The sequence below is a fragment of the Colletotrichum graminicola genome, assembly GCF_000149035.1.
Source record: "Colletotrichum graminicola M1.001 genomic scaffold supercont1.35, whole genome shotgun sequence".
NCBI classification, from domain to species: Eukaryota; Fungi; Ascomycota; class Sordariomycetes; order Glomerellales; family Glomerellaceae; genus Colletotrichum; species Colletotrichum graminicola.
In genome coordinates this window covers 149,275-174,103 of record NW_007361039.1, presented here as the reverse complement: position 1 = coordinate 174,103, position 24,829 = coordinate 149,275, and the positions used below count along the sequence as shown (strand labels likewise).

At 52.9% G+C, this 24,829-nt stretch overlaps 10 protein-coding genes and 1 non-coding gene across 11 annotated transcripts; 6 read left to right on the top strand and 5 right to left on the bottom strand.

The window, feature by feature from the left end:
* Nucleotides 1-1,268: 1,268 nt before the first annotated feature.
* GLRG_07981 (cytochrome P450) lies at nt 1,269-3,083 on the top strand (the record flags this gene model as incomplete). Its single annotated transcript, XM_008098666.1, has 5 exons — nt 1,269-2,050; nt 2,125-2,188; nt 2,244-2,477; nt 2,553-2,873; nt 2,958-3,083. 5 exons carry the CDS (start codon nt 1,269-1,271, stop codon nt 3,081-3,083), a joined length of 1,527 nt encoding a protein of 508 aa, XP_008096857.1.
* Nucleotides 3,084-3,520: 437 nt separating this feature from the next.
* Nucleotides 3,521-3,592, top strand: GLRG_13200. Its single transcript has one exon. It is a non-coding gene; the product is annotated as a tRNA-Thr (tRNA).
* Nucleotides 3,593-3,831: 239 nt separating this feature from the next.
* GLRG_07980 (uncharacterized protein) lies at nt 3,832-4,576 on the bottom strand (the record flags this gene model as incomplete). Its single annotated transcript, XM_008098665.1, has 4 exons — nt 3,832-3,959; nt 4,007-4,122; nt 4,188-4,247; nt 4,566-4,576. The coding sequence occupies 4 exons, from the start codon at nt 4,574-4,576 to the stop codon at nt 3,832-3,834; spliced, it is 315 nt and encodes a 104-aa protein (XP_008096856.1).
* Nucleotides 4,577-4,658: 82 nt separating this feature from the next.
* GLRG_07979 (ankyrin and HET domain-containing protein) lies at nt 4,659-6,167 on the bottom strand (the record flags this gene model as incomplete). Its single annotated transcript, XM_008098664.1, has 1 exon — nt 4,659-6,167. One exon carries the CDS (start codon nt 6,165-6,167, stop codon nt 4,659-4,661), a length of 1,509 nt encoding a protein of 502 aa, XP_008096855.1.
* Nucleotides 6,168-6,947: 780 nt separating this feature from the next.
* Nucleotides 6,948-8,582, bottom strand: GLRG_07978 (C2 domain-containing protein; the record flags this gene model as incomplete). The annotated part of the gene is made up of 4 exons (XM_008098663.1): nt 6,948-7,982; nt 8,038-8,109; nt 8,176-8,450; nt 8,531-8,582. The coding sequence occupies 4 exons, from the start codon at nt 8,580-8,582 to the stop codon at nt 6,948-6,950; spliced, it is 1,434 nt and encodes a 477-aa protein (XP_008096854.1).
* A 1,871-nt stretch (nt 8,583-10,453) lies between these two features.
* On the top strand, nt 10,454-11,048 carry GLRG_07977 (vacuolar calcium ion transporter; the record flags this gene model as incomplete). The annotated part of the gene is made up of 2 exons (XM_008098662.1): nt 10,454-10,677; nt 10,754-11,048. 2 exons carry the CDS (start codon nt 10,454-10,456, stop codon nt 11,046-11,048), a joined length of 519 nt encoding a protein of 172 aa, XP_008096853.1.
* Nucleotides 11,049-12,724: 1,676 nt separating this feature from the next.
* Nucleotides 12,725-13,720, top strand: GLRG_07976 (alcohol dehydrogenase GroES-like domain-containing protein; the record flags this gene model as incomplete). Its single annotated transcript, XM_008098661.1, has 1 exon — nt 12,725-13,720. The coding sequence occupies one exon, from the start codon at nt 12,725-12,727 to the stop codon at nt 13,718-13,720; it is 996 nt and encodes a 331-aa protein (XP_008096852.1).
* A 682-nt stretch (nt 13,721-14,402) lies between these two features.
* On the bottom strand, nt 14,403-15,316 carry GLRG_07975 (GMP synthase; the record flags this gene model as incomplete). Its single annotated transcript, XM_008098660.1, has 2 exons — nt 14,403-14,929; nt 14,992-15,316. 2 exons carry the CDS (start codon nt 15,314-15,316, stop codon nt 14,403-14,405), a joined length of 852 nt encoding a protein of 283 aa, XP_008096851.1.
* Nucleotides 15,317-16,674: 1,358 nt separating this feature from the next.
* Nucleotides 16,675-17,883, top strand: GLRG_07974 (uncharacterized protein; the record flags this gene model as incomplete). The annotated part of the gene is made up of 1 exon (XM_008098659.1): nt 16,675-17,883. One exon carries the CDS (start codon nt 16,675-16,677, stop codon nt 17,881-17,883), a length of 1,209 nt encoding a protein of 402 aa, XP_008096850.1.
* A 2,729-nt stretch (nt 17,884-20,612) lies between these two features.
* On the top strand, nt 20,613-21,005 carry GLRG_07973 (uncharacterized protein; the record flags this gene model as incomplete). The annotated part of the gene is made up of 1 exon (XM_008098658.1): nt 20,613-21,005. One exon carries the CDS (start codon nt 20,613-20,615, stop codon nt 21,003-21,005), a length of 393 nt encoding a protein of 130 aa, XP_008096849.1.
* A 2,908-nt stretch (nt 21,006-23,913) lies between these two features.
* On the bottom strand, nt 23,914-24,307 carry GLRG_07972 (uncharacterized protein; the record flags this gene model as incomplete). Its single annotated transcript, XM_008098657.1, has 2 exons — nt 23,914-24,039; nt 24,101-24,307. Coding segments are annotated over 2 exons (333 nt in total), but the record flags the coding sequence as incomplete, so codon positions are not given.
* Nucleotides 24,308-24,829: the final 522 nt, after the last annotated feature.

Here is a 24,829-nt window from a genome sequence, read left to right as displayed (position 1 = left end):
ATGAGGGGATCCATAGCTTCACTATCCGTACATCTTTGCTGCCTCCACCTACGGAGTACTCCTCCCCCTATCATTCCATCTTTCGCCCACCTCGGCTTGTTGGAGGCCCAAACTACTGCACCTCGTCCCGCGGCTTGTCTGTATATGCTGGGTCAATTACAAAATCCGTCTTCCTCCGGGCTCTCTGCGTTCCTTATCTCGACCAATAGTAGCCCAGTTATTACTCCGCTATTTACTCATTTTATGGACCCTACGTGGGTCATCTACCCATTCGTTGTGAGTCGTCACATTGTTACCCCTTCACTCGGGTGGGAAAAAAAGGCCGCTCGTTCTTACACAACACACCACTTTCCTACTACTATATATACCCTTACTATCATCATCAGAAAGTGCTGTAACACTACAATACGCCTAAAAAGGCATGTAAAAGACGTACTTTTGAATTTCTTAACGCCGAGGGTCTAAAGTATAAGTACCTTTGGTGTTTCGGCGATGGGGTTGAGACTTGGCCCTCTCATTGCCCTTCTAGCACCTCATCCACGACACTACAGGAGTAACACGTGTTGTGAGCATCTCGCCCACTCCTTTTAAGAGGCATGTCACATGCCGACGATGCAAGTGATTACGTCAAGCTAGTGGTACAACCTTACAGCACGTGTACCATCGCACAAAGTTGGGGAGACAAAGTTGGGGAGACGGCGGTGGAAATATCGGAGGTATCCTCTTTTCTTCAGCGTGATTGCGAAGATGCCCGACGATCATTGGCGTGTCTCGTAGGGCCCCCAGTCGCAAATCCGACGGTCTGCAGCAACGTTTCGATGTAATCTCAACGTGATTGGCGCCATCGGGTTCATTAGGCTACGGTATCAGATGCCTCAGCCGGCACTACTCCGCGGGATGTTTTTGAAAATTACCCTGGTCATTGATATTATGATGCCCGATTTCATATGGCTGCGGGCCGGGCCACTATTCGCCGACCCTGGTATCTCGGTACGGAAGCAGAAATAATCATCACCGAGAATCCGGTCGCTGTCCGAGGCGATGTAACAAGAGGCGAGCCAGCATATGCCAACCCGCTATACCTACCATGGAAGTGGTGTGGCAAATGATATTGCTCGTAGAGGCAGGGGAATTTCATGTTTGTCCTGCTTGTTTAAAAAGGAGGAGAGCCTCCTTTGCGTGTTGAATGCCTAGTGCATTTTTACTGTCCTTCGGCCCTCCCTCCTACTCAGTACTTTCCTGTGTGGTCAAGGACTCAAGGACGCATGATGGCTCTCTCTGGCTTCACGTCAGCCCTTGGCGCTGGTTCGGCGCTTTGGTACCTCGTCACCGCATTAGTTGTTTACTATGTCGTCTCCTCTGCCATCGCCTGGAACCGCCTCCGCGGGTTCCCCGGCCCGCTCGTCGGCAAGTTCTCCTACTTGTGGCTCATGTCCAACGCCCGCTCCGGGAAACCGGGAGAGCACTTCACCAAACTGAACCGCGAGCACGGCCCCCTCGTGCGCATCGGCCCCAACGACCTCGTCACCGACGACCCGGACATCCTCCGCCGCATGAACGCCGTCCGTTCCACGTATGGCCGCTCGTCGTGGTACGACTCGACCAAGCTGAACCCCCACGAGGACAGCATGTTCAGCCTGCGGGACGTCGGCGCCCACGATAGGCTCAAGGCCAAGTGCGCGGGCGGCTACGCCGGCAAGGAGAACCCCACGCTCGAGGACGGCATCGATGCGCAGATCGCCAACTTCGTCGACCTCGTCCGGAGAAAGTACATCACCGCCGGCGACGACGTCAAGCCGATGGACATGGGAAAGGTCGCGCAGTACTTCACCCTCGACACCATCACCAAGCTCGCCTACGGCAAGGAGTTTGGGTACCTCGCCACGGACTCGGACGTTCACGACTACATCAGCACCACGGAAGCGACAATCCCCTACCTGCAGCTTTGCAGCGAGGTGCCCTTCATTCAAGATATTGTATTCTCCAAGGCCGTCCTGGGCACGGTGGGACCCAAGCATACGGACAAGAGCGGGCTGGGCAAACTGATGGGGTGCGTTCTGACGACTGTGTAATGGATTGACGGGGGGGGGGGGGGGGGACTATGCTGACAGGGTGACATGACAGAGTTGCTAAAGAGGTGGTCGCAAAGCGGTTTGGCCCGGATGCCAAGGAAGAGCGCGACATGCTGGTAAGATATCATGCCCGTCTTGGACAAATCCAGCGCTGAAAAGAAAATCCTGTAGGGCGCCTTCGTCCGCCATGGACTCACCCAAACCGAGTGCGAGACAGAAGTCCTCTTCCAGATCATTGCCGGCTCCGACACGACTGCAACCGCGATCCGCACGACGTTCCTGTACACGATGACTTCACCGCGCACATACAACACTCTGAAGCAAGAGATTGCCACCGCCATCGCCGAGGGCCGTATCTCGTCCCCCATCACATACGAGGAGGGCAAGAAGCTCCCATACCTTCAGGTACGACCCCCTTTTCTTCCGCCTCCGTACTCCAGAGGCCCTTGTCATATACTTGTCGGATCCTGACGTTGGCAGGCCGTCATTTACGAGGGTCTCCGCATGAACGCCCCCTTCACAGGACTCTGCGCCAAAGAGGTGCCCCCTGAAGGGGACACCATCGACGGAAAGTTCATCCCGGGCGGCACCCGCATCGCGCAGAACTTCTGGGGCACCCTCCGCCGGTTTGATGTTTTCGGAAAGGACGCGGACCTCTTCCGCCCCGAGCGGTGGATCGAGGCGGACGAGGCGGCGAGGGACAAGATGCAGAAGACGACCGAGCTGGCGTTCGGGTACGGCAGATGGGGCTGCGCCGGCAAGAGCGTGGCCTTCATGGAGCTGAACAAGATATACGTTGAGGTGAGCACCTGTCCGCGGCTTTCGTCCCCCGACCTTTTTTTCATCTTGTTTGTGAGCGAGCCGTGCTGATGTGACCTTGCCTAGCTTCTTCGTAACTTTGACTTTCAGGTCATGAACCCCGGCAACCCGTGGCACAGCGTAAACTTCAACCTTCACATGCAGGATAACTTTTGGGTCAAGGTCACCGAGGCTGCAGCGTCACAGAACTAGTTGACCAATGCAGTCAATGATGAGGGAGGAAGCGATTCGTTTAGTTAGCTTTTAATCTAGTTTAAAGGTGGCATAATGTAGCCGCATATTCAAAACGCCGGCGCACCCTGGCCTGAAGTTCTTATCATAACCAACTCCCGAAACTTGGCATATTATGAGAATATGTGACGAGAGATGTGTATCACGCCTCCATCTCATTCACCCACTCCCACAACTTTACTTTCACTGAGGAAGTAGAGCTTAGGCCCTCCGTTCCCTTGCACCGTGGCCATCAAACAGAATGTGCTGTTGTTGGAGCTGTCCTCTGCAAGCCATGCCCCCCAATGATTCGACACGCGCGGCCACGTACCACAGCAGCATACCCTCTGGTATCCATCACAGTTTTGCTACAGCATCATGATGTACAAGATCGCCAAAAGTCGCAAGGATCTGAAAAAGCCTTGGTGGCTCAGTGGTAAAGCGTCTCACTCGTAATGAGAAGATCGGGCGTTCGATTCGCCCTCGAGGCATATTCTGGTTGTTTTTGCTTTCTGAATCTCTATATCACTATTCTCTATGCTGTTTACAGCTGCTTTTTGTCAGTCGCAATCACACAAGCTGGACAGATGCGTTTTTGATGGAAACAGTATGTATAAGTGGATGCGTGTGTTGTGTGCGGCTTTGTCGAGGCATTCATTGCATGGCGCCACAATAGCTTTGCTTGTATGGTGCTCCACCTCGTGCCGGCCTCCTAGTTGTCGGTGAAGGTTCAGCCAAAGTACGACGTGCTACGACGGCTCCCTTGCGGGGCCTTGGCGGCCTCGGTCAGGTACGCGTTGGAGAAGTCGACCCAGAACTGGTCCTCGAGCACGTCGTCCGGCCTCCAGCCGTGCTCCCCTTGCGCCGTCGTGCTGTTGTGCGTGATGTAGATGGGTAGGCAGTACCGGTCCTAGGTCCAGCGGAGCGGCTTCGCCCACCCCACGGCATCGAGCACAACCAGTACGTGTCCCTCTCCGGACCGTGCGGCACGCCCTCCTTGTTACTATCGAACTGCTGGATGCTATTCTTGTGGTTGTTGACGTCGTTGCTGTGTCGCACGTAGGCATGCCCCAGAGGGTGACGTACGGGGTGATGCCGTTGGCGAGCAGGTCGTCAAACTCGGAACGGGATGCCATAATGACCAACCTTTGCCATCAAGAGAATACGTTAGTTTTCTTCTGGCAACCTCATCGTGCAGTAATTCTCTGGAGCACCATGTCTACAAGCTGCCTTCAACCCCACCTCGCGATCATGTGCTAATGACTCTCAAAATTTAAGAGGCGCATAGTCAAAGGCTATCAGAAGAGGGGTGCTTCTGCGTCGGGATGAATCGAGGATGAGTCGTAGAGAGAAGGGAGGCCGGATCCAACTGGCCCGATGCGTGTTAATGGAATAAGCGGCGGTATTCTGGCGGACCTCCCATGCTGAGCATGCAATAAGTAGCCCTGAACTGCCCTAGCCTACATGTTCTGCATGTCTCGGGCGAAGAGTTCTCGTGCTGAAACCAACGACTTCAACTGTATTGGAGAAGAAAGTTTTGATGACGTGCCTTTATACTCAAACAAGCTCTACAGTTTGAAGCTCGGCCGTTGGACACAGATGCCGAAGTTCACCATCCATGATACCATGCACGTAGGCTTCACCCATAACCAAGAAGCCACTGGTGCGAGCTGGACGGAACACCAAGGGTACTTTGGCACCCGGCACAGTCCACACAGAGTCACCAAAGGCCATCCCTATGGGCCCAAGACCGATAAGCCCGCTGGAGCATACGAAAGGGCGTCTCCGGAGGAGTTTGATGCTGGCAATGTTGGCATACTCCACACCCTCGAGAACCTCGCCAGATCTAAGGGCATGGTACGCCGAGAGGGTTTCGCTCGATGCTCTATCCGTCTCCCAGTTGTAAGCAAACGCGCGATCTGTAATCGGAGTCCTACAAAAGGCCTCCTTGAGATCTTCTGTGGTCCGATATACCCGGTTGGTGCACGGCATCATGGCCTCGAGATCTTGAAGCCAGAGCCTGAGAGCGGTGACGCGAGCTGTGTCGTCGGCAAAGTCGTCCGTCTCGGGGAACGGGTTTCCCAGTTTCACGACATCGTCCAGCTGCAGAGCGTCCAACGACAGCCGGTTATCGGCGGAGAAGGCCTGCGACAGGTTCTGAGTGGAACCCGGCATTGTCGAGTAGGCGTATCCTCTGTTCCCGCCCCTGGCCACAAACATGGAAGGTATGCTCAAAGGCTGAGGCGGATTCGCCGACGGCCAGTTCGGTACCCAAGACGGGACGTTCTGCTCAAGCGATGCAGGATCGTCGATGTCTTCACCGAGGCCCGCGAAAGACAAGAAACCTGGCCCATAGTACATCAGGCATGCTCTAGCAACTTCAATCCTGACAGTGGCCCAGTCTTTGGTGTAATCAGCCAGGATCAGTGGGCTTCGATCCGGGTCGATCAAGCTCAAGATTGCGAATACGTAGTCGCGGCGGTCCGAGGCTTGAAGTTGCGCCCTGGTGGCCATCCCGGAGAGCAGAGAAAAGAGGACCAGCAGGGAAGAGTTAGGCCTCGTGAAAGAAACGGGTATCGCTTTGTTCAGAGCCGTCGTGAGGAACGTCGCAAGTGCCGAGCTATCCAACCTCCCCGTGCCACTGCCGACGATATTGAGGTAGTAGCGTATGCCACATAACAGCCAGAACGCCTCACGGAGCCCCTCCCACGTAATCCACTCTCGACCGCAGCAGACGACACAGTTCAGCGACAGCACCCGCTCCTGGATGACCCAGACCCGACGGAACCACGGTCTGTTGAACAGGGAGCCTACGGCTCTCAATCTGGCAAAGTCATCCAGACAAAGCGTGGCGAGATTGTCGTCGAGGATGTCTCGTATGGCAGTCAGCAAAGGGTCAGACGCTACACTTGTGAACGGGAATTTGGACCACGAGTTGAAATGGGAGCCGACGAAGCTAGATGCGCGGCTCATTTGGCGCAGAGTGTCCATGGCGAGTTTGCTGTCGTCGCTTGCGGGGCCCAGCCACAAGAACGTCTGGTGCGCATTCCGGAAGATGTCCTTCATTAGGGAGACTTGCTGCGTTCTTTCTGCCTCGTTGCGTTGATTGATGCAGATAGCGTCGACCCAGAGCGTAGGACCTAACTCTGTATCGTTCCACCGCGCCGCTGCCAGATGTCTTAAGGCCGACTCTAGGTTCTCGGTGACTTGGATCTCTAGACCGTCTAGATAGATGGCCTTCGTCACGCAAGGGTCTCCCCAAGCATAGGATAGCGCCTCATAGTGGCAAGGCTAATCGTTCAGACTACAATGCTTCAAGCGGCATCGCACCACTGGACGATGACCAGAGCCTGAAATAAAGTCCTCGGGACCGATAGGTTCTATCTCGACTAGACGGATCTCTTTTTTGCTTGGGTTCAGGCCCCAATATTGCATGTGAAATGTAGGGGAGTTTTTATAATACTGTTGATCAGCCATGGCCCATTTCAATGAGGTCGGCCGGGATTCTTCATTGCCGCTTTTGCATGCAACTCTTTGACCATGGAGCGAGCTGTCTTGGATGGATTGGAAGGGGTAGCATGCGGGTAGTAATGGCAACAATTACCTCGGCGCAACAATACCCAGCTGGCATGGTGTCAGACGCGAATCGACCCGAGCCAATGAAATACCGCAAACTCTCATGGTCTATATCTCGTTATGAAAGCGATAGTGTTGACTTCATCCTCAAAAAACAACATTGTCTGGGCTGTTTGAGACACGGTAATCACAAATCTCATTCAATCATATATAATCGTATAATGTTACATGAAGACTGGAACCTAACGGTGGTCGACACTGCCAGCTTGTTCAGTGAGCCGACTGCAATCCGCGGAGAGAGATGCTGGCTCTGACGGTAGCGCCGGAGCCGACATCGAAACTATCCTCTCTGACCAGACCGGGGGCCTGCAGCACGTCTTCGAAGGGGATCTCAACAGATCCGGTCTCGCTGGTCTTGTTCATAAGGGAAATCTTAAAGTTTGCCGGGTTGGCGATCAGATCCGCCGTCACGGGGATGCGGAACGCCTGGTCGAAAGACGGGTTGAAGATGTCAGTCCCGGGACTGTAGGACTTGGCCGCGGTGAGGAACTCCTTGGCGCCCCAGGTCACCTTGATGCTGGGGTTAAGCTCGTCGCGCTTGCCCTCGAGCCCGAGAGCGCTGGCGATGAGAACCGTAGCGATACCGACGATCTGCCCCTCGCTCTGGCTCTGCGTGGAGGTGATGGCACCGGCATCATCGACAAAGTTGAAGAACTTGGCGCGCACGACGACCTTGGCGTCGGTGGGTTGTCCCTCATGAGTGAGTTCCAACTCCTGAGAACCGCCGTTGAGCAGAATGTCCTTGACAGTGGTGGTGGCGATGCCAATGTCATCGTCCCCGCCGAGATCGTCGTCCTGGACGTCGATAAAGATCTTCTGGTCGTAGTCCGCGACGAGGAAATCGTGCGTCTCGTTCCACTCCGGGTCGTGGTCGTTCTTCTTGATCGTCGTACGCCATTCCTCCTCCGCGCCGACATTGACTTTGCAGTAGCAATCGGGTATGTCCTTCACAATCTTGGCCAGCAGCCTCTTGGCACCGCTCTTCTTGGGCCCGCTAATGCCTACCGCTCTCTCGATGGTCAGTCGCAGAGCACCCAGCTGGGGGAGGTAGGTCCTGAAGTAGTCGTTGTTGTTGTCGAGCTTGACGAGGTAGCGGTTGGGCAAGACCGCCATGGAGGAGATGATGTTTATGATGACCTTGCGGACGGCCTTGTCAACCAGGACCCAGTCGGCGATGTTGGCTGCGTCGGTGAAGTCGAGCTTCAGCTCAGGGGGGTTGATAAAGGCGACTTGCGCAGCACCGATCTTTATACTTGTGAGCGTGTGACGCACGAGACCGCGTTCATGGAAGGATTCATACCAGAGGAATGACGTTGGTCAAGGGAGCTAGCAAGATTGAGAGTCTGCCCTTCATATGAACATGTCCAATCCCCTGCCATGCAAATTAGCGCCAGGTGTAAGTGAGCACCACAGGTGCCTCTTGTTGCCTTGGACTTACAATTTTCGGAACCAAATTTCCATCGAGCTCAATGTCGCTCTTTCCATCCCAGTTCACATCCATGTCGAGCTTGATTCCGCCGTTGTCGACCTTGTGGACGTCTACCTCGGATACGCGCATGGGTACAGGGCCAAGATCGAGCTTCACAAACTTGAGGGAAGCCAGAGGGCCTGGGAGCATGGTGGCGAACATGGGTTCAACAATGTCCTTCACCATCCGGCACCCGGCGACGTTGATGTTGGGCCATAGCTGCTCGATGATGTCGTTGAGGAATCCTGAGAGATGGTTAGCTATTACCCCACCCCCAGCTTTCGGTTGTCCTCGACTATGGCTGGTTGTGGTGTCCTCTTCTTACCTGCGGACTCGGTGCCGCCGGACGCAGTCAGTTTATCGACGAGTCCTGCCATGATGTTTGAAGTGTCACTTGGCCGTCAACGAAGAGAATGAAGCAAGATGTAGCGAAGACTCGACACGAAGCTTCAAGGAAAGATGTTGATATATCAGTCGAGGTGCAACAATAGTGGGCCGGTTTGCTACAGAGGTAGATCTATCAGGGGGTATCTTGCAAACACCCAAAGAGCCCAATATATGCAAATAGTAAACGACAGGTGCGCGCTTTTGATGCCCAGACTTCGTGGTGGCCCTGTCATTCGTGTTCCTTGGCAGGTTGACACGAAAGTGGGTTGACGTCACCCATTAGACTGCGGAGATGTACCATATGTCGTGCAAGCTTGTTTCCTTGAGGTCTGCCATTGGGTGTTTATCCCTGCTGCCCGCGCGGGGCTCTGGTCTCAGCCGCTGACACACCGCTTGTCTACCCCAGTTTCGGCGAGATCCTGCTTGTTGGTTTGGATCAATGACAACTGTCCTCAACGGTGCGGTGTCTATTACATGGCGAATTACCGACGTTGCGGAATGAGGTCAGTGGGGGCGCATGGTGTGATACAGCGTCGCGGCGTGTGTGTGTGTGTGTGTGTGTGTGTGTGTGTTTGGACAACAACACCATGGGCAGTAGTTTAGCGCTACAAGGATGGGCTGCGATCCTACTAAGCCTAAAGACGCGTCATTGAAGGGGAATTGGTCTGTCCACGGCGCCGGATTATCTGCTCAATGAGCAAACATGAGCATCGTGTCAACGTAGATAACAACCCTAACTTATGGTCCAAGTGCGTGTTGAAGGGGCCGGGATCTCCAGCGTCATATTCTGGCCAAGGGTTAACATTGAGGCCGGAACCTGCTAGAATGATCCCACTTCATCCGCTACTTTTTGTGCCAATGCTAGATTGCGCAGAAACAGCTCGGAGCTCCGGTGTTCTGTTTCTCTGCACCGCCTGGTAAGACCTGGCAATTACCGAGCACTCGATAGGTCGCACTGCTCCAAGGTCGATCGGCGTAGGCGCCGGACGCCAAAACGATTATACCATCAGAGGCATGCGATTCTAGGATTACTGTTAGTATACAAGGAAAGCTCAGTGGAATGCGGGAAGACAAATAAAGTTGCAATACTGAACGGTGCACTTAAAGCAGGCTAAGAATAGTCCGGGATATTGGGGCAGTCCTCGGATGCCGTTCCGGATCTGACGGGAAGGATGAGCCGTATTGATAGGTAATACCTGGAGAATATCAACACAGCAGCGTCGCGAACTGGCTCCGTAAGGAACTGAAGCAACACAGAAAAGCAGTGCAGCATGATGAGCAAAACAGGTGAACAACAAATGAAAATAAATCGGTAAAGCTTACCCAAATCGCCCCCTTAGCTAGAGGGTGACGACCCGAAGAAGCTCTGGATATCTCCCCAAAAAATATCGCTCTTTTCCCGCTTTTGCACGCTCGGCCATAGAACCAGTGCGTGCGAAGAATGAAATGCCTTAAAGTCTAAGAGGTGATTGTGATATGATTGGCATATGAGTTTGAGAACGAAGATGGACTGACTAGCGCGCAGCTCGCCGAAAGAGTTCCTGTCGGCGACCATGTTAAGGACTCCACGTCGGCGAGACTCGTGCAAGCAGGTCTCCCGACATCACATCCAAAGTGCCATCAACAACCCAAGTTGATTTTGGGGTAGCGGTCCAGTTCGCCTAATAAGAGATTGTCTTTGCGTAATGTCAATGCATATCTTCTCGGACCCATCACGGGGTTAGGCGACACAAAAGCTTCTCCGGCGCTGCCGGTGCTGAAGCTACTTGTCTACTTACAAAGACCCCCATCAACCGGCAAATGTCGAAATCCACTACACCACGGAGTTTGGTTATAGGCTCAAAAAACTACACGAGCAATAATGTCTTCTTGGCTGCATGGCCTCCTCATATTCGTCCCAGTCGGCATCTGGGCTTTCTTGTCCGACAGCGCGCCTCTAGTCGTCTTCGTAACGAATGGTATCGCCATTGTGCCTTTGTCATCGCTACCCACTGGCGCTACTGAGAATATCGCCGAGGATGCCGGAGACGCGGTTGGAGCACTTCTGAATATCACACTGGGTAACCTGGTAGAGCTAATTCTGTTGTAAGTCGCCGGACTTTTACCTGGACGTTGGGTGCGATGGCTGACTTCATTCGCTTGAAGCATGTACGTCCGTAAGTAACCGTCAAGTCAAGAGGAGGGCTGACGAGTTCAGTGTTGCTCTCAAGCACAACCGACTCCGTGTTGTTCAGGCCTCAATTCTCGGCTCGATGCTCGTCAACCTGCTCCCAATCCTGGGTGTTGCTCTTTGCGTCAATGAAATCTGTCACGGCGACCCGGTGTCGAATCTCGTCGAGACACAGCTTTTGACTTGGCTCCTGATTGTCTCAACTTTTGTGCTTTTGATACCTGTGAGTGTGGTTCGGCCCTTGATGGCCGAGGGTTGGAGCTCACCAATCGAAGGCCGCTTTTAATTTCACACTTGATGAGACTGCCGGAGCAGGTGATGCCAGGCTGCGGATGAGTAGAGCATCGTCCCTCGTGGTTTTGGTGATATACATCTTCTATATCATCCACGAGATAAGGGCCCACGCCCCGGCAACCCCATTCATCTCACCACTGTCACAAGCGTCTGATATTGAGCGGTATCCTGCACCTCTTCCACCGACCATGTCGTCAGATATCTCGGATAGTTCCTCTCGCACGACTCGCTTCGTGGGTCGAGGTAATCAGGGACAAAACCAAGATGTGACTGGAGACGGAGAATCCGATATTGAGCTCGGGAACATCGACACTCCTAACTCGGATATCTCTTCTGATACTGAAACTTTAGAAGTATTGCGCGGTCGTAACTTTCAGAAGCTCGGAAACTGTAGCAGCCGTTCAAGTTCGTGCGACGGCAACGTGGCATGTTTACGCGACTGTTCCCTTGCCTGGAAGACTGCCTCTTCCACGCGAGGTTGCAGCGGTTGGCGCCACTCTGCCGCAAGCAACAGCCGTCAAAGTCTGATAAGGCATGATCTGGCATGTCCGCGAATCCCACGGCGTCCTGGGGCCAGCGGTGCGGAGCCCGAGAAAAAATTTCATTAGAGATCGAATGGCGAAAAAGCGCTTTCTGTCTTGTTGTTGATGATCAGCTCGGTCTTGATGTCGATGTGTGCCGAGTTTCTTGTCGGCACGATCGACGAGATTACACGTCAAGGACATTTGTCGGAATCCTTCATCGGCCTCGTCCTGCTCCCCATTGTCGGGAATGTGCCTGAGTTCGTTGTTGTGGTGACCATGGCATATAAGGAGAAACTAGATCTGGCAGCCGCTGTTGCAGTGGGCTCGGCTGTGCAGATTGCATTCTGCGTTACTCCCTTGACCATCATCGCATCATGGATCATGGCGCGAGAGCTGACTCTGAGCTTCAGCTTATTTGATGCAGCTACGTTGATAGGAGCAACCGCTCTAATCATCTCCTTTTTTCTCGGCGATGCAAATAGCGTTTTACGGGCGAGCAGACTGAAAGGGGTGTCGATGTGCGCTTGCTACATTATAATTGGGTGAGTTTGTCTGTCCCTAGGACGTGAAACTCGCGATTTATAAGCTAATTTCTTTTAGGATTGGGGCTTTTTGAACCTAGACCGTGACACATAAGTTGATTGTCTTTTAGAAAAGATAATTGTTTATCTCCATTCCCTTTCTCATGGCACGGAAGGGCGATTGCCCGTCATATATGCGGGGTTTCGCAACTTGGCCGTCTATCGGATGAATGTTAAGTTTAATTGTAGGAGCCACACTGATAGACGAAGTAATTTAATCTGCGCGAACTGCAGCATGAGCTAGACTTGAGGGCCAATGTTGTGGTTTTGAGCAGGATACATTGACATTGACCTTGTTATCTAGAACGTGCGGAACCTGGCTGAGCATTAACGGGATGATATTGACATCTCGAAGTCTGCCAGTGCTACTCTATTAAATAGGACCCGAACATGTAAGCAGGATGTCATAATCACGTGGTTTGAATCCTGTGCCAAGGAGGAATGGACTGAAAGTAATATTTGAGATGCGGGGTGTCAGCGGAATGTTTTGTTTTGGTAGTTACGGAGACCCAGATTCATAGGCGACTGGCTTCCTCTCAAAATATCCCCAAACTTTCGCCATTATGCTGGCATTTCAGTACGAATCTCCCAAAGAGGGCCTAAAGCTTTGCAGAATCCCAATACCCGAGCCTGGCCCCGGTTCAGTGCAGATCCGTGTGAAGGCGGCAGGATTATGCCACTCGGACTGTCATGTCATCAATGGACACGACGGTATGCTTGTCAAGAAGCCAATCACGCTAGGCCACGAGGCATCAGGCATCATAACCGCCATCGGTGCCAATGTGGTCGAATACCGCCCTGGCGACCGCGTCGCCGTGTCACTTCTCGCGTATCCGCTCAACATGGACGTCAGGGGTTGGGCGATGGCCATAGGATTCGGATTTGACGGCGGCTACGCCGAGTACGTCGTCGCACCAGTGATCCGACTCGTACGGATCCCTGATGGTGTTCCTTTCTCCCAGGCCGCGGTTGCGACGGATGCGATGGCCACAGCGTACCATGCCGTAGTGGTTGAAGCTGGCGTATATCCCGGCGCAACGATCGGGGTTGTCGGCATTGGCGGCCTCGGGATGCAAGGTCTTCGTTTTGCAGCACTCAAAGGCGCCACGGTCTACGGCATCGACATCGTGGACTCCAAGTTCGCGCGTGCCAAACAATTCGGCGCTCGCGGGTGTTTCAAGACTTTGAAGGAGGCCGGGGATATTGCTTTCGATATAATAGTCGACTTTGTTGGCGCCAAAGAGACAACGAGATTGGCCCTTGAACGTGTCAAAGAAGGAGGCAAGGTCGTACTTGTTGGACTGGCTGCGGGAAACGTGACCATCTCGAGCACCGACTTGGTCGCACGTAGCATCACACTGGTTGGGTCATTAGGTGCTAGCGAAGCTGATTTGAAGAATGTATTAGAGCTGCTCTCAAAGAAGGAAATCGAGCCGCACATGGAGGAAATTCCTTTTGCAGATATCCCGGCCGGGCTTAATGCCCTTGGTATGGGTAAAGTTCAAGGAAGGCTTTGGACGGATCCGAGCAAGCTCAGAAAAAGATCTAGTCAGCTGTAGGTAGGAAGATAACTTCAAATAACGATAGACTTAGATTGCTATTAGGAATGATAATATGATGAATCGCAGCCTTTGATAAAAGACTGTAAAGTAGTTTGCCATATTATTTACATAGAGACACATGTGTGAAGCAATGTCGGGTAGAAATGTCTATACGATGTCGTCTGAACGCATGGTAAGCCACATCTGTAGCGGCTACAACTAGTACTGGCCACATGAAGCTGTTCCCAGCTTCGCGATAAATAATTGGATATGAGCCTATCGATATGCAACCACATCCGACTTCCAGGAAGTTCTTTCAAGGGTTGCTTCCAGCCTGTCGGAAAGAGAACCAGTTCTTCTGGCGTCTTATTGAAACCGCATCTGGTTTCTATGCAAGCAGACCGAGAAAGCCTTTTAAGATGGCAATTGTTTCAACGCGGAGCTCAGGGATCTAGTTGTACAGATGAAGAATCTGGATTCAGCAGGAAGAACCACTGCGCATGAAGCACTGGGACGTCTTTGGTTCCGACAGCCTAACTTATAAGAGGAGATTAAGATCGAGCCGGAACTCCCAACTTTGAGGATCTCCGTGGCTACCTATTTACGTCAATTAAGAGGTTGTTCCATTCATTGTCTTCCATTGTACTCTTGTCGCAAAATATATATTGGGATCAATGCCGGTAATATCATTTGCCGGAAATCATTCAATCTCATCGTCATCGCCGTGGAAGAACCTCAAGATGGCAGCCGCTACGCTGTCTCCATCGTGCTCGAGGTGCGCCGTCTCCGATGCCCGATCTGCATGCTTCAAATCCTGGATACCTCCGCTGTCGATTCTCATCTGGATCTGTCTCTTGACCATTTCCTCGTCAAATGCCAAGTGAGCCTGCGTTGTGAAGAGCCTCCCCTTGATGTAGATGCCCTGTACGTTGGTGTGCTCGCTGTGGCCCCATATATCCACCCTCGTGCCTGGCTCGAGCAGCCCCTTAGAGGCTTCTGGCGTAGGCGGCGCGACCACCTGGTCTTGATGCATCTGATGCAGGAAAATGTGATGGTCCTCTGTGCGGAAGAGTTCCTTGCCCACCGGTGAGAGGTCGAGTCGGCAGTGGCCGAGTTCCCAGTCTTGGGATGGGGCTTGCGCGATCTCGGCGCCAAGCATCCGGTTGAGGAGCTGGTGCCCGAAACACACGCCGCTAAGATGGAGATCCGGCCGGCGCTGCCACAATTCTGGGGTTTCTTCGGGTCAGACACAAGCAAAGAGTAGCAAAATCGAGCTAACATTCACGCACCTTTGAGAACATCAAGAAGCTTGAGAACCCAAGGGTTGTCCCCGTGAGCGTCATACATGCTTCCGGTGATCAAGACACCCTGATAACCGTCAAACTCCTCAAACTGAGGGACCTTGCCTCCCTTCTCCTCCACTACGAACCTCATGTCAGTGTCGATTCCTAGTGGAGGATCGTGTTCGGCGCCGGCATGTTGGAAGTGGCTGTGTAGGATCTCTCCGAAGCTACCCTTGGTTGCGTGTGTATCGGGATGAGGCTCATCCGTTTCCAGCACGATTATACGTACAACCGGCGAGTTGGGCGTGGGATATTTCTGGACGTTATACATGCTGACTGAGGATATACCTAGGTATCAGTAAGGGGTATCGATAAAGTGAGAAGTTGCAGGGTCGCGTTTGATTGACAGGCACAGGAGAAGGGTACTACTTAAAGGTGTGTTTTCCCCAAGGCTTTTTAGTATGGTGACGCATTGAGGCTAGACTTGCACATAAGCCAACGTGGGCCAAGGGAAAATATTTTGCAGCATTCCAAGCGGTGCATCCGGCTTATCGGAGCTCTATGTTGACGTCAGTTCCTGAACCGCCGTAGGGCTGAGCTGAAACGAATCTTGGATGACGGTAGGCGTCCTGGATTTTGAGTTTTCATAACATAATTCCGGTTTTAGTCCACCGCGCCAACGGCTCGGCAGGTTCCACTGGCGGGGGACGTGGGCCGCTGGGTGGTGTAAATCCGTTAATTGGGGCGATGTGTTGCCTCTCGGCTTACGCCCCAAGCTTGAGGCTTACGCGTAGTAATGTTGTGCTGGCAAAGTCGGATGTCTGAACTCTTGGTTGAGAGACTAAGACAATTGGCAAGTTGGGTAGTTGCCCGCAACTTGCCGCTGGCATCTCGAAGGCAAGGGAGACATTGTGCTGACAGGAAAACACCAAAGGAGAATGAATGTCTTGGAAGCCGGATCGGGAAGACGATCCTAGCTGATTCTTGCCCCTGGGCTTGGCATAATGGAGAACGCCCCAAAATCCCATTAACGGATCGCAGAGACCCATTGTACATTTCAAACAGTCGAATCTGATCGATACAAGGCAAAAGAAAACGAGAAACGGAAAAACACGAAAGAGATCGACTCTAGCTGTATGGCTTGGTCAGTTTGTATTAAAAACAAGCTGCCTTTGCAGTTGCAACAAAGGAACATACGAATTCATGGTAATACGAGTTACGGAGGTCAATCGGAATATCAATATGGAGAGTAGTACACTTGACATTGTTCCGTTCCAGAGACAACAAATCGGGTCGTTACTGGTGCCTGAATTTGGAAACGGAACCTAGAAAAAACAGAAAAAAGAAAAGAAAAAAAAAAGCTGGAGGCCAAGCGACTTGCCCACGATGTTGCATGCTACTGTAGGCTGATACCTGGTGCTCCCAGGCATATAATGGTACACAATGAAGCTCTGCGAACAAAGAATCAAAGTCGAGGGAGGCGAGACCGTGAGGAGAAAGGTCTTGAGTTTACTCGATTCAACAAGATTGATACTTAAGTCAGCTATTGTCTTCTATAGATTGACTCGAATGTACTCACAGCCAGCACCAGAACCCCGACCACTGATAACACTGACTTCGTCAACCCACCATAAAAAGGAACTGCACAGGCAAGCTGCCAATAGCACACCCCCAAACTCCCCAAGAAAAATGGATCGACTTAACCAGGACGCACTTCGAAACCTGAGTCTCCGCGATCGTAGCGGTGGCAGCAGCTGGGGGAGCAGCCGACCACGAAGCCCTTCCGAGGCCAGCTCGGACTGCACCGTCATCAGCGACGGGCCGCCCGCGCTCGAGAGACTTCGGAGGGCAGAACTGGAGGAGTTCGGCCCCGAAAGAGTGGCACGGGCTAGAATTGCGGAAGCCCATGTCCAAGAGCAACTCAGGCTCGGACCCGAGGCCTTCGCTGCCCAGTGGGGTAGGACTCCGGGCTCCGCTGCCGGCTCGACCGCGAGCTGGGCGAATGACGTGCCGGCCAGCTACCCCGATCCGCGGAGTGGAAGCCGCAGTGTAGCCGGAGGCCATGCCCGTCCCCACTACGGAAGCAGCGTGGTCGGCAGCGTGACTGAAAGTGTCACCAGCGGTGTGTCGAGCAGACACCCTATTCTTTCTGGATACGGAGACCCAACGGCCCCTAACGGAAGCTCGCATCCCAAGAAGCCAAGCAGCTCGTACACCTTGCCCGCCAATGGGGGGAGCCAAACCAAGGCATTCTGGCCCGCAATCAAGCACCTTCTCACTTCCGAGGCGGTCCTTGACGAATACACTCTTCCGTGTCCCCGTTGTTCCATTGCGATGAGCGCCGCGGAGCCCGGCACTCAGCACCGCGCCATGATCCTCTGCTGCGGTCATATGCTGTGCGAGGGCTGCGTCACCGGCATCGCGGCCAACGAGAGACAGTGCCCGTTCTGCGCGGTGCCTGTGGGCAAGTACATGGACTGCGCCGGGAGCTGCAAGAACCCCGGGATGATGGGCCTTGGTCTGCCTAGCACCATGGACGAGCTCAGGAGGTTCCCGCGCACCATCTCCGAGGGGGCCTCGCTGCCCGGTTGCTGTCCCAAGTGCCGCATCCTGCGCATCGAGAGGGACACCAGGAAGCTGGTCCGCCACATCCTCAACGACGCCAGAGCCCGGTCCGTGTGGAACCCGTCAAACGATCACAAGCTCGACAACAAAGATTACAGTGACTATGTCAGGGTTCCCGAGCTGGACCGCTTCCTGGCGATCCTTAGAGACACGACTCACAGTACCGAGATTCATAGGCACTACACATGGCTGCAGCCGGACCACCGCAACAACTACGCGCAAGTCTGGGCCGAGAAGCGCGACTACACCCGCCCTCGCCCGGGTCACGGCTGAGAGGCTCTCGAGGCGTGCCAAGGCACAGTAGGCCACCAGGTTATGTAGCTAGATAAACCAGCGAATGAAAAGATCTGTGGCCTTCAAGGCTTCAGTCACCAGAATTGCTACCGTCTGAATGCACAGAGCGACCGTTTGATGTTCCCATCCGGTGGGAACAGCATGTCTCAGAGTGTTTGAGCAACCAACTGCTCCGGTGTCTTGGCAATACAACGAGACTTCCAGTATAGATCTGATGACAACGTTGCCAAGCTTTTCTAGAGCAGTAATCTCTGATTCGGAAAACATCAGAGGATGCTCTCATGCGCTCGACAATTTGGGAGGCCTGCCATTTTCCTCATAAGCCAGCTTTAAAACAGTTTGGATCTATTATCCTCGCTAAAACCACCATGTAGATTGCCACTTACCGCACAACGCCGATATCGTCCTGCCAGTCCCAACTTAACAGAAAATAAAAAGTGGTCAGTGCTTACTGCATGGTCTTAAGCTACTCTGTATCCGTACTCCCGCACGAAATCTAATGTTCTATACTTAGAGTGGTTTTGACCCGCCCTGAATTGTTTTATCAGTTACCTGAGAAAGGGAGATTCTGGGGGGGAATGACAAGGGGAAAATGTGTTAATCCCTGGTCTATTTGCTGATAGAGTCCCCTGGATAATACTACCCTACCTACTTTGACACGGAATGCGGGCAAACCAAAGCGTTCGGATGACTAGGCTGATTTCGTCCGCTAATTAGCGCTCCGTAGTCAATATCATCCATCCAAAAGAGATTCGGTCCAGACCGAGTGAGGCGGGACTTTGTTGCTTAGGTTACATCTGTATTTTCCTCTCATGTCGAAAAATGCAACCTCGTAGGTTGTATTCTGTGAATCCACTAACGCGATTCATTGCGCCGCTATATGTGGCCTCGATATGATGGTAACACGAACATTCTTATTCTGGAAACACACAAGTCATTCATCTCCCAGTGTACGACTGACTCTACTTCAATTTGGAATGCGGCCTCTGGCGGGCCCAAGGCAAACCTTTTCTTCCTCCAGCCGAGGTTTGCTGCGGGCATCTCCGAGTCGGGTAGGATGTGGTGAGCCAAAGAGACAAACGTTTTGTTGCGAGGTGTTTCTGATTCGGGGTTGCACACCTTGAATGATGTTCCAACCGGCGGTATGCCTCGTACAAGGAGGAACCACGGAACGTCCTCGACCTCACCCTGAGTAGCAGCACAGACGCCCATTCCTCATCCTCCCGGCGGATATCAATGCACCAGAGTGTCAGTTTCGACATGGGCTCAACAACGCTACTTGGCCGGGGCATCATCTACGGCGCATGCCTCCATTAGACGAAGATCGCCCTTGCCAGTTATTGCCCCGGGGTTTTGTTTATCGGCCTGCTGCGTCAACTACCCCTTACTCGCGAATAGCCTTTTCACACAATTCTTTAATGTGTGGAATGGGTACGTGAACTGACTCCGCTGGGCCGCGTCGGCACGTACGTGCGTTTTTTGTCGACATGGGCCTCGAGGAAACATCCATTGTCTGGCCCAATCAGCTTCCAAGCCTGGAGAAACAATTCTCGTCACGAAGGCGGCACAAGAAACTCATACGAACAGGCTGCGCTACGTAAGGCGGCAAGAAAGAGCCGTCAGTGATAGCTAGAGATCTCTTGGAAAGTCTTGGGGGGCGGTCTTGGTATCTCGATCGCCGGCCGGCTTATTTGGTCTTGGAAAACGGCTATCTTCTTGGCCCCCTTCGGATCTATGCCAAGCCAGAGCAATATGCAGACGATGCAACTTACACGGTGGCTGGCTTGTGATTCTCTTCGCCTCCTGGACTTGTGAGCCGCAGGATTGCCTACAACTAGTCGTTAGCCTGTGGCAAGTCGTAGATCGTACCCTTGACTGATGCCCCTCCTCGTGGCCCGACGTCAAACGTGGGCTTCATCCATCCATCTTTGCCTCGCACCAACGTCCAGATCCCCGAGGCGGAATACAACATATTGAGTGCGCAGAATGGACAGCGTCTCTGGCGAGCAAGAGGCGCATCGAGGTCTTTGCCAAGCCTCTATATGGTTTCGGGAAACCTCGTCGATGGCAGTCTTGGGACTTGCATCGTTTCACCTCCGCTCGGACACCCAATCTTCGTTTCTCCACCACAATTGGCCCTGCCCCCCCCCCCCCCCCCCAGAAACGGCCGAATCACCACATGGCGGCTCTTTGCCCTTCCCTGATGGCAGATGCCGCCCCAGCCTATCACCTCTTGTCTTCGGCTGCTGCAGAGAGCTTCTATTTTTGACAGAGCCGCTTGGCCTTGGCACTGGCAGGGCCTGTCTTGACACGCATGATGGCGTCGCAGTCGTAGCTTCGAATGCTGCCGTCTCTTGGCCCCGTCTCCTTATTATCCTTCACGTTCAACCCCACGATTCGTCTTTCCTTGATTCTCGGCGTAGAGTATTTGAACCTCTTCCTGGCACGCCGTGGGGATTTCATTCATTAGGCTCTCTCTTCCCACCTTGCTTTGCCACTCGTTGACCCGTGTGCTCTACCTTCTTTCTATCTACTATTCTTCTCGACTTCAGCTGTGCTGTTCTGTCTTTTTGGCTTCTCCTCTAGAAGGAACACCCACTTCAACTCAGTACACTCTTAATAATCCTGCCGAGAAAAGACTTACCGGCTGCGCCGACACACGATACCTAATCTTTTCAATTCTTCTTCCGTCATCCAAATCCTTCGCCATGCAGATTACCAACACCCTCATGACCCTGGCCCTTCTGGCTATGGGCATCAACGCCGCACCTCTGAACATCAACATGGGCGCATACTCCCCTGCCTTGGTGGTTGGTGATGGTGCGCTCACGTTCGGAGGCGAGGAAGCGGCACCGGCCGCAGGCGCTGAGGGAGGTGCTCAACGCCAACTTGCTAGACGTCAAGACGCTGGCGACAAGAAGGTTGAGAAGAGACAGAGTGGGTTTGATCGTGCCCTGACGTTCGCCGAGGCCGCTCTCACGAAGGGTCCCGACATCGAGCTCGGAACCGGAGAGGGCGGTGCCGGCGTTGGTATCAAGATCGACAACAACCCTAAGCCCGCTGCCGGCGGTGCGGCAGGTGGTGCGGCAGGAAGGGAATAGTGGGAAATATTTCCCGCGGGGAGAGCCGTCGCATAACGTTTCCAAAGTCCGATCGAAGTATATGTGAGTTTTCTCTTCACGCCTCTTAACCCAGGTTGGGGTTCACCCTCCCGGCTCTGGTACAGGCAGACGCAGAGGAAGCTGAACAAGACGGCTGACTAGACTGGATCCAGACGTTGCCATTGATACTCTGTCAGAAAAAGTTTGAATTTGGCCCGCCTGGCCCCCATTGATCGAACGCGATTACGCCCTCATTCTTTTGCGACGAAAATCTCTTTCGCGGACTCTCCGGCAATCCGCGCACGCGCAACCTTCGCGGCACGTCGGCATGATAATTCTTTTCCTTTTTTGTCATTTTTCGTTCGAGTACTTTTTATGGGGGCACATGTAATTCTTACTAGGCTGGGCGTAACTCTGGGGGATGGAGAGGGAAAAATCTGACGCTTTGGGTTCGCGGGCGCAAAGGATTGATCGAGCACGATCAAGTACGTGACGACACCTGGAAATAGCAGCGATGTAGCCGGCATCGCGTCGCCCGTTCATATGGCAATTAACTTCGTCGGCATTTACTCAAGATTCTGTGAACGATCCATCCTTTTGTTCTGTCTCGCTGCTCTCTCGAGTGTGATGATGGTCGCGATGAAGCCGTCGATGCGGCATGTGCATTAGTGTCCATGTCTGGAAGTAATAACAGTTCGGAATACTCGGGGGCCAGGTTCGCGCATGCGAAGGAGGGTCATCAACCAAGACGTCTTCAGGCTTGATATACCCCTTATCATCCGCGTTTACCCACATGAACAACTCGGCCCATGGATGTTCCATCCTGGATCCAACACTACGGGCCGACCCCTGTGCGGGTGGGTGTACGATGTCTTACTGCGCGGTACTTGCTGAGGGTTGTCCGCAACTCGAGGGCATTGGCTCGACAGGCCAACACACCTGCAACTCAGCCCAACCAACTCGCTCGATTGGCCGATCTGACCTCATCAGTCCAGCCGTCTCCGTGTTGACTGGCATAATCATGTGGGCAGTGTGCATGTTCATAACACCATGCTGTCATGCCCCTACTGGTCAGCTGCGATGGCTTGCATTTGTTTTGCATGCCTTCGGAGGTGTCAGGCGCGGCCGTACAACAACCACGATGTGAGCCAGAGGTGTCAAAACAAGGTTAGTCGCGTCTTGGAAGTCTTGTCCAATATGGCTTGGGGCTTGCGTTGTCCGTCCTCGCTGCCGAGCCCCTTCTGAGAGAGTGGCGTTGCCGTTCATATGTGTCCCTTGGGCTGGCGATGAGGAGTATGCGTTGGGTGTCCCTTGGCGGGTAAGATGGAAGTGCAGGATAGCACGCAGGTCGGTTCGCCGGTCACAGCCTGCTTTCTATCTCTTGGATAAAACTAACACATTTTGCTCATTCATTCCTTTTTGTGACTTTTCATGTCTGTTGTTCATCCATGTTATTTCGGTCTTCAACACCAACACACCTTCGTTCACATTGTTCTTCGTTCCGTCCTTCTCTCGAAGCCAAGCTAGTCTAGAAAGCAGCGAGTTCACCAATCAAACCGATGCGGTTCCGTCAGCGATGCATACTTATCAAACTCCGATCTCGCTACCCCCCCTCGAAACCCCTCTTTCCGTCGCTGCCCGGCAGGAGGATGCGGATGCAGAGATTCATGTCATAACTCAGACAATTTATCGTCCAACCACTACATTCGTCACATACGTTACTCTAGGCGGCGGCCCGCCAACATCATACACCGACGGGCATTCGGACGAACCACCGCCGGTGGCTTCTCCGACAGTAGCCTCGCCACCCCCGGATCGGTCGAGTGGTTCACTGTCAAGTGTCCAAATTGGAGCCATCTTAGGAGGCATCGTTGCAGTCGTGACGATAGCTCTCATCGCCTGGTTCTGCGTCTCGCAGAAAAGACCAGAACCGCAGTACCCCCCTGGCTGGCATGAGTACGATTCATTCACCGAAAGCTCCGCTGCGCCAACTATAGTGAGGCCGCCGTCTACAAGACCTCACCCAAGAGATCCGCGATTCCGCAGGTTCCAACCCCCCATGCCGCAGCCCCCGCCGCCGGCCTTCAATGTTAATCATTACAGACACTGGGATGTTAAATTCAGTGGTCTGCCCCGTCGACAGCAGCCACCGGAGCCTCATCGATATCGATCAAGGTTCCCTCGATCGTAGTCGTTTCCATCGGCTGTATCACGCTATATGGCAACTGCATCACGGATGCATCGTCGGTATTACACCGGTATCACGTTGATTTGTTCAGTCAAACGGCGAGTTGGCCGTAGTATGGAGCCGGACGGATGGCATTTAATATGGAAGTCTGGTCCTGAAAGATAGGGCACGCTCTTAGTGAGACCACAAGATTCCAAGGATGAACAAGAAGAATGACCAAGAGAGAGCTTGAGAATAACAGCATTTATAATCCTGATACCCACCTAGCTAAAGCACAAAGTTTGTAGTGGCAAACAATCTATTTCCACAACAGCAGATTCCAGATTTGTCACTTGGCATTCCGCGACACTCCTCTTCCACTGTATTGTCATTAGACGAGATGCCAGATATGTCTATTCATCATATGAACTTCCGCCAGGGGCTTAAACCGTGATGCCTACTCTCAACTTGTTCCACAGCCCCGGAAAGGTCCCAAATTCTATAACGTCTTGGAGCCTAAAGTAGTTCGCTACCCTCTCACCACTTACACCGCCCTCGACCAACATCGAAGCGATCTCCAAGCGTTCCTTGTCCGAGTTGTTCCCTATCTTATCATGGAATGGCCCCGTGGCAAGAGCAATATGCAACACCGTAAAGCCACCTCGGTGAGTCGACACATGACAGCGTGCATCTTCAGGTCCAGTTTCAAAAGAGTTTCCTTGCCTCCTCGTCCACGTTTTCTTACAATATAAGCCGAGCGATCTCAGCATTGCCGGCCATGGCTGCGAATTGGAGCGGACCGTTCGATAACAGTATGTCGACCACTCCCTGTTTTCCTTCGAGTGCAGCGAGATGAAGAGGTGTCCACTGACAGTCATCCTACCTTGCTGAGTCGCAACGTGAAGTGGCTGTTGCCCCTCCTCATCACCACCTCCAACGTCTTTTGAGAACTGCTTTCTCCATTGCAGTCAAGTAGGCGTCTCAAAAGAACAAGTTTTTGATCCAAACAAGCCACCAGAAAGGCGTCTAAACCAACCTTACTTTCTAGGCAGGGGTCCGCTCCAAGATCGACGAGACACTTGATAAGCTCGTGAACCCCTTGCTTGGACGCAATGTGTAGAAATATGGACCCAAGCTAGTCAGTTTCATTGATATCAAACCCTCGTGGAATAAGCATCTCCAGTATCTTTCTGCAAATTTCAATTTTGGTCAAATGATATCACGTGGTCTTAAGAGAAAGGGCATATGCTATCAATCTCTCCAAACTTTTTACCGAATATGGAGCTGGCGTCGTTTTTGATGAGGACCTCGGCTGCCGATAGCTGTGATTGAAGAAATGTCCCATCCAAATAATGATCGAGCAGAACATTCGTCTCAAAGTTTGCTCCAACATCATAAAGTGCTTGGAGCCCGCAGATGACTGCAAGCAAGAGATAGCGGAGTGTGGATGAAATTCATGGGTTTTAAAAGAAGTGTGCTCCACCTAGCAGTATTAATATGCCTCCCATTCGAACTTTTTGTTGAGGATGCACTACCCGCAATTTTGAATCAAAATGGCCAGATATTCTGTAGCTGTTCCGGGGATACAGTTCCTCTTTGAATCAAATGATATGGAACTGCTGTACGATTCGTAACCAAGGGCGAATTGGTGCATTGC